This window comes from Pseudorasbora parva, chromosome 5, assembly GCF_024679245.1.
Source record: "Pseudorasbora parva isolate DD20220531a chromosome 5, ASM2467924v1, whole genome shotgun sequence".
Lineage (NCBI taxonomy): Eukaryota > Metazoa > Chordata > Actinopteri > Cypriniformes > Gobionidae > Pseudorasbora > Pseudorasbora parva.
The window spans coordinates 11,352,877-11,364,010 of NC_090176.1; the positions used below are offsets into that span (position 1 = coordinate 11,352,877).

At 36.8% G+C, this 11,134-nt stretch overlaps 1 protein-coding gene across 3 annotated transcripts; it reads right to left on the reverse strand.

The window, feature by feature from the left end:
- Window positions 1–4,571: 4,571 nt before the first annotated feature.
- LOC137075069 (gastrula zinc finger protein XlCGF57.1-like) lies at window positions 4,572–9,550 on the reverse strand. Of its 3 annotated transcripts, none has more exons than XM_067443245.1 (3): window positions 9,422–9,550; window positions 5,913–6,028; window positions 4,572–5,754 (listed from the first exon to the last, which is right to left on the reverse strand). In XM_067443245.1, exons 2-3 carry the CDS (start codon window positions 5,968–5,970, stop codon window positions 4,826–4,828), a joined length of 987 nt encoding a protein of 328 aa, XP_067299346.1. In that variant the 5' UTR covers window positions 5,971–6,028; window positions 9,422–9,550; the 3' UTR covers window positions 4,572–4,825. The 3 variants fall into 3 exon arrangements, with proteins under 3 accessions (XP_067299346.1, XP_067299345.1, XP_067299347.1); XM_067443244.1 differs by having other exon boundaries at window positions 4,572–5,772; XM_067443246.1 differs by lacking the exon at window positions 9,422–9,550 and having other exon boundaries at window positions 5,913–9,409.
- Window positions 9,551–11,134: the final 1,584 nt, after the last annotated feature.

The window sequence follows — 11,134 nt, forward strand, 5'->3', positions numbered from 1 at the left end:
ATTGGAGACCTGAATTTTTTTTTAAATGTATGACAATGTGATGCTGATGTGCCAAAAGATTAAGTATGTCCTTGTTTGTGAAACCATACTGAAGAACAATTCCACGAAATGCCCCCCAGCTGTCATTTTAACAGCTGTCCTCCTCTAAAACAACGGGTTACAATACTATGACTTCATTCTCAAAGCCTGTGCATTTTCTTTGTTTTATATATAGCCTTATAGTCTATGGGAAACTGTAAATTATCTAATAATAGTAACATCATCTGAAAATCCTAATTTATCCAAAATGAATGAAATGAATGATCACATTTTAATATTGACAGTGGGTCTAGTTATATGCGATAACAATGTACAGTGGGCAGTGGAATAACAATTGTTTTCCGTTTGTGGTGACTGCTAACTGACATAAGGGATGAGATTAAATAGATCCTATAATTTAGCCTGGTCTGGAACAGGCTAGCTCCACAGAATAAATCTCCATGGTAATTGATTTCCGAATGACATGCAAAATTTGCTTTCATCCGAAAAAAGTACTTTGGACCACTGAGCAACAGTCCAGTGCTGCTTCTCTGTAGCCCAAAAGTGGCTTGACCTGGGGAATGCGGCACCTGTAGCCCATTTCCTGTGCACGCCTGTGCACGGTGGCTCTGGATGTTTCTACTCCAGACTCAGACCACTGCTTCCGCAGGTCCCCCAAGGTCTGGAACCATCTCCACAATCTTCCTCAGGGTCCAGTCACCTCTTCTTGTTGTGCAGCGTTTTTTGCCACACTTTTCCCTTCCCACTGAGGTGCCTTGATACAGCACTCTGGGAACAGCCTATTCGTTCAGAAATGTATTTCTGTGTCTTACCCTCTCGCTTGAGGGTGTCAATGATGGCCTTCTGGGCAGCAGTCAGGTCGGCAGTCTTGCCCATGAATGCGGTTTTGAGTAATGAACCAGGCTGGGAGTTTTTAAAATCCTCAGGAATCTTTTGCAGGTGTTTAGAGTTAATTAGTTGATTCAGATGATTAGGTTAATAGCTCATTTAGAGAACCTTTTCATATGCAAATGTTTTGAGATTTTTGACTTTTTGAGATTTTGATGAGCGATATGCCAAAATCATCAGTATTAAAACAATAAAAACCGGAAATATTTCAGTTGCAATGAATCTAAAACATATGAAAGTTTAATTTTTATCATTACATTATGGAAAATAATGAACTTTATCACAATATGCTAATTTTTTAAGAAGGACCTGTATACTATAACATCCTACTGCCAACCTATCCAGCTTTAGTGCAACCGGATCACAGATAAATTGAGCCAGGATCACCAAAGACCCTTTCACACTGCACGTCGGACCCGCAATATTCCCGGAACATTGCCGGGTCGCCTTCTGTGTGAAAGCAACCACGTCCCGGGATTGATTACAGAATTCGACCCGGGTCGGGGACCTACTAATATTGCGGGATTCGACCCGGGACGAGCGCTGTGTGAACAAAAGCCGAAACTAATGCCGCAACGTGTACGTAGTTATCGTGCGACTCCTAGAGCTTGTTATTTCAATAATACAACCCCGCAGTGCCAGAAGAGCTAGTCTGTGTTTTAAACGCAGAGAGTGTTCATATACAAAAGAAACTAAAATTAAACAAGCAGAAACGTGCGCAAACTGGACACAAGTCGAGACCACGGAGCGCCTTACTATCCGCGCTGAAGCTGAGATCGCTCGCCATTAAACGTCACATCCAGATGTAACGTGTCAACTCGACCCGGGAGCGCTTTGTGTGTGAAAGCGCACATATTACGGTATTTCGCTGGCAGTGTGAATGGACCAAATCTAGTCGCATTATCCATGTATTTGCCGGAATCGCAGTGTGAAAGGGGCTCAAGATATCCCGGCGTAACCCTTTATCCTAGTTTTGTGCAATATGCCCCTGAAGTGTTACTAAAACAACTATAATGTATAATGTAACCACTATAATCGAATATAATGTACATAAATAAAGTGCTACTAATAATGCTCCTTAACTTTTTTTTTAGAACAGAAAGAACTGAGGGAGAGATGAGTGCAAAAGAGAGGACCAGTATAGGGAGCTGATTAAAAAGGATCTACAGAGAAAGGAGGCGATCCTAAGAGAACGACGGAGAAAGTAAATCAAACTGAAATGTTGCCATATATATCTTAAAATAATTCAGGGATTTTGCTGAGTGACTGAATGACAGCTAATTATTCAGTATCAAAATAGACCTGTGGGAGGTTCATGTTCAACAATAGTTACATAATAGGCTTGTTATAACAGAATAATAATCTATATTGTGTTTTATAAGAAATTGACAAATAAGTGGTTACATTTGTAGGAAAACACAGTAGGTTCATGAGTTCATAATTGAGTATACATTACATTAATTTCTCTGTTGATCAATTCATCAATATTATATCATTATTTTAAACAGATATCATGAAAAGAAGGTTCTCTTGGAATTGGGAACATTCAACATTAAAGCACTAGGAAGGAAAAGCACTAGGAAGGAAGAGACAAACTGAATTAAGGAAGATTTAGAAGGCATCCAAAAAAAGATGTAGGGCAGAGGAAAAGGCATTATACTATATGCATCAATGTTTCCTTATTGATGTATATATGAAGTTACATTTGGTGTGCTATTTTTTGCACAGTTTATATTGTTGAAAAATAAAAACAAATGTCCTCTTTTTTAATTGTTACAATAAACACTAAATATTCTTACACTTTTTATGCAATGACTATCTTTGTCCTTTGGTGTGACGTTTTCTTAGCCTGACAAGCCAGACCCACATCAAGATGTTTGGTCTGGAAACTCACCATAGACAGGGCTCAATCCGAGGGGCGGGATAAACGGTTGTCTTTCAGACTCCCTCTGCACGCGATAGGATAGCGCTACACCAACCAGAGCAACGAAGGTGAAACAGAGCTCGCTGACAGATTAAACATTCACCGTATCCGGTCGGCTAAACTCTGAACACATCTTCCCTTTTTAAGAATGACTTCAGTGCCGTTCTTTGTTTTTTTCTCAGAGAAAAGATTAACTCCAAGTCTTCCAGAGTCGCGGTCAGAGCTGATTCGCCGTTCGCCAGTTTCTGTTTACTAGAAGCACGCAAACGCAACTCGGCCGTCGTTGTTATGGCCCCGCCCGCCGACTCTATACACGACGTGATTGGCCCGTCCAGATTGTGAGGAAGGGTATTGAGAGTTCCTAGACGACACTTGCGGGCAAAAAAAAAAACTATATATATACGTATATATATATATATATATATATATATATATATATATATATATATACCAGATCAGATCAACTTCATCTATTCATGGTGAAAATGATTCTAATTAGTACTTTCATTTAAAATAAATATCACTTAATAATGTGAACAATTATTAAAAGTATTTTTTATGTTATTTAATATAATTTCTTAGTACTTTTTAAATGTCACACCATAGGACACATTTACAGTACTGTTGAGGGGAAAAGTGAAAAAATATGAAGTCATTGACAAAATGAGTGACCACTACTATTTTCTGAAATGGCAGTTTTCATACTCCACAAATATTTCTATTTTTTCTTAAAAAGTTGATTTCCAAAAAAAGTACTTTTTCTTGGTCATTTGTCAACTACCCAGATACTGTTTATGCTCAGGCAGCAAAATTACACACTAACTAAAGTTAAAAAAGTGAAATCGCAAGCAACCACCCCTTTAAAATACTGACATTCTGGTCTATAACTCTTCCTTGAAGCGGCGCTGTATCTCACGCTCTCATTGGCTGTCGGTTATCGCTGATGTAATTTTCAGTCAAAACACATTTCACACAGCAGGAGTGTCTTATCGCATCTTTAAAGTCTTCATGAAATCAAAATTATTTACTATTTACATTGTTAGCACACATTAATGATCTTAGCGTGAACAATTAATCCATGTAAGTTAATACACACAAAAAAAATTGTTTGCTGTGGTAATCTTTAATCAAAATCTGAAAATTTACTTCTGGTCTGGAAACGGCGTTCCTTCTCAGATGATGTCAGTTTGAAGCTTTGGTTCTAAAATGCATAACCACTCCCCTCCAACCGTTAGTCAGCAATGAGCGAGAGATGGAGAGGAGGAGCGCTGAGGTTAAACTCTGTTCAATATTCCGTTTCCCTTGTAAAAATACGTCACAGCACTGAAGAAAACTTACATGCTACTCTGTAGATGTACTAAGTTTCATTTCTCTATTCCAAAGGGTTCAAAAGTTATAACAGTTTAAATGTTGAATTTTTGGACTGGTGGTGGCGCTATGGAGTTGGTCTTAGAGACTCCAAATTTGGTATATGCATTATTGATGAAGATATCTACAAGTGTGCCAAATTTCATCATTTTCCTATATACGGTTCATAGGGCTGCCATTGACTCCCATTCGGGAAAAATAATAATAAAAGTAAACCAACAATTTCAAGAGGTTAGTTTTAGTTAAAATTAGTTTTATTAAACTAATAATAAAGTTTGCAACAATGACTTTGCAAAAGATTAACCTGGATGAGACATTAAACAAAAATAGAAAAAAAAGAACCTCACCACAGTTCACCTGAAAAATGTTAGACACCTTTTAATAGCAAACAAGTGACTGAAGTTTAGCCAAGTTTAATAAAAAAGTGTTACAGTGGTTGTGAATAAAGAAAGGAAATGCTTGACCAAACTTACACTAAATTCAAACTTCACCACTTATTTGAGCAAATTACCCTTTTGGAATAAATTGCTCTTATTTATTAATCTGAAGAGCAACTTATTTGTAAACACAATATCTGTAAATCATGGATCTGAACATGAACTTTGTTCATTTAGATGACTTTGGGTGATGCTTTTTCTCATGAGTCCGTAGATTAGATAATTGAGTGAAACTTTTTCCACATGAAGAGCACAGGTGCGGCTTCTCTCCTGTATGAACTCTCTTGTGATATATCAGGTGTGCTGCCTGAGAGAAACTCTTTCCACAGTGTGAGCACTTGTACGGTTTTTCTCCAGTATGAACCCTCTCGTGTGATTTTAAGTTGCTCGATTTAATAAAGCTCTTTCCACAGCTAAAGCACACATAAGGTCTTACACCAGTATGAATACTCTCATGCTCTTTTAAATACCTTAGTATTGAAAAACTCTTTTTACAAAAAGAACAAACATGAGGCTTCACAACAGCATGAATTTTAAGGTGTTTTCTTAAGTATGATTCCACAACAAATGTTTTCTGACACTGTTCACAGCTGAATTTTCTCACTCCAGTGAGAGTGTGCAGATGATCTTTGAGAGTGCTTTTGTGAACTATCATGTGATCATTTAGGTGTCCTTTATGAATGAAACTCCTTCCACACTGAGTGCATGTGAACGGTTTTTCTCCAGTGTGAATTTTCATGTGCTCATTTAGGTGTCCTTTGTAAGCAAAACTCTTTCCACACTGAGTGCAAGCATGAGGCCTCTCTCCAGTGTGCATCATCATGTGTCTTGTAAGGTTTGATTTGTGTCCGTAACTCTTTCCACACTGAGTGCATGTGAACGGTTTTTCTCCAGTGTGAATTCTCATGTGCAAATTTACATACTCTTTGCGACAGAAACTCTTTCCACATTCAGAGCAGGTGAAAGATCCTTCTACTTCGGTTTTTCGAGCTTGTTTTTGTGTGAAACACTTTTCACTCTTAAAATGACTGTTTCCATCTTCATTTGTGAAATATTGAGGGTTTTGAAGCTGATGTTGTTTGTTCACTTCCATCGGGTCTAAAATCAACACATCAACTTTTCAAAATTCAAAAAAGAAGAGATTAAAGAACAAGAAATGTACTATAGTGAGTCACATGTAAGCAAAAGTTTAGTATTTTTTCAGTTTTCATCTTGTTTTTCTTCAGTCATTAAAGAGAATAAAGGAAAACACAAACCTGTTTGTTCCTCTGTATCTTCATCTTTTATTCTGCAGGGTTCTTTCTTAATCTCCATCTTTACAATAATATGTCAGCAGATTCTCCTGGAGTAACTCCTCTTGCTTCTTCCTCTCCTGTGGGAAGATCAGAATATCCCCTAGCATTTAAACTCTTATGAACGGCTTCACTGCCTGAAGGTGTGAACTCTGGTCATTGTTGCTCATTTAGCAAATGCTTATCTCAGGCATGGCTAGAAGGGGTACAGCAGTGGTTGGAGGTGAGGCAAAATCTCCTGATAAAATAACAATAAATACATTTGCTACTTAAAAGATGTGTTTTATTATCACCTACACCTACCCCAATCCTAAACATACCCTTACAATAATGTAAATACAGTAATTAAATGACGCCATATTGATGTGCGCATGCCCAGTGCCCGTAGTTGTATACCTTTAGCCTTTCATTGTGCTGGACGTAGTGTGATGACATCACCGTTTCACACAATATACGGATCACACGAAAACGGAAGATTGTCGTTTTCAGATATATCCACTCTGGGACCAGGTTTCAGAAAATTTCGGATTCATGCTTCAAAAACGCCGGATCGTTGTGGACGAAACGCTGATACAGTACAAAATGTAAATGTACAGCTAAACGCGTCTCAGTGTGGACAGGGCCTCAGTTACAATTGCTCTGAATTAATCAAGTGCATATGTTTGCTCCGTTTAGAAACAACTCTTTTAGCAAATTTTTGTCTTACTCTAATTAATTATTATTATTTAAAAAATAAAAATAAAAGATTTTAAAATTACATATTTTGAACCCCACACTTTTCAGGGCTTCATAGATCTACCAGTGGATGGTAAAGACGGAAAAAAAATAGGGTGATCATTTCTGAATAGAATAGGGAGCTATACCAGTATGAAAATGACTACCGGTATTATGTTGCACCATGATTAATTTAGCTATACCGTAGATACAGTTAAATGTTCATGAATAAAAAAAAAATAAAAAATAATTGTGACCTCATGTTTGTTTTTTAAAAACATAGGCTAATTCAACATATACATAATACTTTTAAAGGGCCACTTAAAGTGTTTAACAACTAGTAGAGCGTGGCGCTAGCAACGCCAAGGTCATGGGTTCGATTCCCAGGGAAAGCAAGAACTGACAATAATGTAAAATGTGTACCTTAAATGCAATGTAAGTCACTTTGGATAAAAGCGACCTGCCAAATGCATAAATGTAAATTATTAAATGCCAAAGATTAATTTATGTAAATGAACAAAAATTTGCATTGCATTTCCAATCTTGTGAAACCAGGGGGTGCACCCCACATCCCGCACCCCAGGGCCTGTAATCTCATTATTTTATTATTTAAAACTATTATTATTTAACTCGCATTTGTATAGGTGGTGCTGATTTGTTTTTAAGAATTTTAAAAATATAAATCTGAAAACATGCTTCTGTAAGCTTTTATTTTAATGCAATTGTATCAATTAACAAAATCTCCAATCTTTCACATGCATCTCAAAGATCGTCTTTAATTTTGAGTGCGCAAACTGTGTTTTTCCTTGAGCAGCAGTTAAGCTTGTGCCGGCCCTCATTTATGTGCAATTTGTTCAATAAAGATTTTACAACTTTATCTCTTTGATTTCTTTATTCAGTAGGAATAGGCTATTCAATGTTTAGGTTCTATGTTTGCAAAGAACCTATTAAAGCACAAATACCGTCATCGCAACTTTTCCTCATATTGTACAGTCCTAATCAGATGTACTGCTGTCAGTGATGCGCGGGTCAATGTATAAACAACCCGCACCCGACCAAAGTTTTCAAATAACCTGCACGCAACTCGGACCGCAAAAGAAATGAGAAAATATTGTACCTGACCCGCATTTTTTAAAAGTAGTAAACGCTCCATGGCATAATATCCATTAATCCAGCCTGCAGAGGAGAAATGTTTCAGGCCCTTGACGTTCGCTCAGATGTGTGGAGGCGAGAGCACGTAGTTCTTGAGGCGGCCCATCAGTCCATTTCAGCTCTAGATGTGTATTACTGATGAACGCGATGTTTATGTTTCGACCCTGCTTGGAGAATTCATCAGCAGGTCAACTGAGAAAGAGCCCACTTTTGGAAAAGTGTGAAAACCCTTAGGAGCACAAAGTCACAAACTGTTCTTTTTCTGAATACTGTATGATGTAGCCTAGTGTTGTGTAATAAAGTCTTGATTCATTGGAATATACGCCAAAAGGAGTTTTATGCACGCGGTTTTTCGCATGCATATGATACGCACTTTATGGCGTATTATACGCATGAACCACCCTCATGATCCTACCCAAGAGCATGTCATGCCATAAAGTGTGTATCATATGCAGGCGAAAAACTGAGTAGCATATGCACATCTCATGAGATTGTACTATTGATACGCATTACCATGTGATCGTGTTGGACATTACTGAGCTATATGCGTTTAAAAGTATAGCCAGTTAAAATGGTACAATGGGATTGCTCAGTTTAAAGTGTTAGGAAATCAGGCATTTTGTCCCACGTCATTATTTCATGACTCGTAACCGCGGGTGACCGCAGGCATCCGCTCATTTTGGATCAACCCGCGCATCACTGACGGCTGTATCATTGTCTTTGTTTGCACATTTATTTCATTTGAAAAAGGCTTGATTAAATATGTGAGCATACATTGTGCTGGTCCATGTTAAGAGCACTAGAGTGCATGAAATATATCCATAAAAAAAAAAAAACCTTAACATTTGTTCCATCCAATCTGTATCTGATCTATTTGATCCATATGGTGAGCATCGTATTATATGTTAAAATACACATTTTGCCTGTTATTTCTAATATCTACTAAAATGTGATTCCTAATTTTGTTCTCATGTCACAATATAATCAATATCATCTGGACAGTGGAAAATATTGTGATATTAATTTTAGCTTATATCGCCCATTGCTACTCTGACTAAATGCACTTTATGTTTGTTATTCTTTCTAATGTTATGTCAGGAAACACTAATCAATGAAAAATCATACCTTCCGTTCTCTTCTTTTTAAAGAAAGTCAAAAGATACACTTGACCCACTCAACTGGTATTACAATATTGAGTTCTGACTGGTCAGTTGCTGTTATTTATAGTCTGTTAATTATCATATGTAGAGAATTGTAATATTTATTTTGCATGATAAGTTTAACATAATAGCCACTCAACGCCGTTAATCTAATGGGGATGGATGGTAAAGGTTTTTTTTACAGAGAGGATGCTTTTTGTCATTTTCTCAACAAGAGGGATTCCATTCCCTTTCAAATTGATCGGTACAATAGATATGATTTTTCATTTAAAACTTTGTTATCAGATAGTTTGTTCATTACATAAAAATAAAACAACTCATAATCTTTACAAATTGTATTGTGAAGAACCAGTCAATAACGAGCTAACGTTTCACAGGCATAATGTAGCTACTGCAACATCAGTCATTTGAATTTAGATCTCTCAATAAATAATAAAATGAATATACTCAGTCTGAAAACAGCAGATGTAGATCAGCATAAACGGCTGTGTTCCACTTCTCATTGTTTATTTCCCCTTCTCCCGTTCACTTCTCTTCTTCCCCTACTAGACTTGGATGTGTGTCATTGGTTCGGTTGCATGAGCGCCCCCTGGAGGAGCTCCAATGAAACAACGTATTTTACATAACGGGCAATGTTCAACTGAAAGGGAGAAAGGTGGCCATTCAAAGAAATGCCGAGACATTTTAGTCGATCTTGAAAAGTTAGTACGGAGGAAGCAATATCATGTAAACCCACAAATGAAATGTAATAGATCTTTGTCTGTGTGATTTCCACGTTGTGGTGGTGTGGTAATGAACAAACTAAAGAATCAGAGAATCAAATTCAAACGAAACTTTAATGCTCAGCAACAGGCTGAGGGGCAAGGAAACACACCAAAGCGGTCTAGGTATGGTAAACCTTATTTTTTTGCCTGTAAAATTAATTGTCTATGCATGCTATTTGTCACCCAATTATTTGGCTTCACTGACTGAAAAAATCTCAAAGCCTAAATGTAAACATGTTCATGCATTGACAGTTGTCATCATACAAATATAAATAATAAATGTATTCTTTGTTTTAGATGTTTTTTATTAACTTAAATTATTATGAATAATATATTTTTTATTTTTATTATATTTATATAATATAAAGATTATGCTTGAGTTTATGTTTAGGTCCTACTTGCGCTGCAAACATGATGGAATAGCACAAATTACACAAACATTTTAATATGCTTTCAGGTTCTTAGAACAAGAAATATGCAACATGCCTTTATTCAAAGTTTGGTGGTAGGCTAAATTTACATCGTCATTATAATACAATATAATGCAGGATATGTGCTCACTTGGTTGAGAGAAGATCAAAACTCTAATAATAAAGCCACGAGAAAACTGTATTTTTTAAAATCATTGTCATAGTTATGTGTCCTCTAATAGCCATACATGTTGTATATTGTGTGAATGAATGTGAGTGTGTGAGTAAATGAATGAGTGAGTGTGTGAATGAATGTAAGAGTTAGACTGTGTGTGTGTGTGTGTGTGTGTGTGTGTGTGTGTGTGTGTGTGTGTGTGTGTGTGTGTGTGTGTGTGTGTGAGTAAATGTGCGAGTGTGAGTGATTGAATTTAAAGGGTTAGTACAGCCAAAAATGAAATTGATGTCATTAATGACTCACCCTACTGTCGTTCCACACCTTTAAGACCTCCGTTCATCTTCAGAACACAGTTTAAGATATTTTATATTTTAGTCCCAGAGCATGTCCAGTCTATGCACACTGTATTGTCCATGTCAAGAAAGCTAATAAAAACATCATCAAAGTAGTCCATATGTGCCATCAGTTAGTTAATTAGAATCTCTTGAAGCATCGAAAATACATTTTGGTTCAAAAACAACAAAAACTACAATTTTATTCAACATCAGTCTTCTCTTCCTTGTTTGTTTTCAAACTTCAAATAAAGATTAAAACGGCCATGAATCAGTGAATCGATCAATGATTCGGATCGCTAATGTCACCTGATTTCAGCAGTTTGGATCACGTGTCAAAGTGCTGAAATCACGTGACATTGGCGATGACAATAGGGACTTACTTTGAAAGTTATCCCGATGTAACGACTGTTTAACCTTAAAAGATAAATCCTGCAGTAGTCTTGGGTAGAAAAAACTGTTAAACAACAATGAAAGAC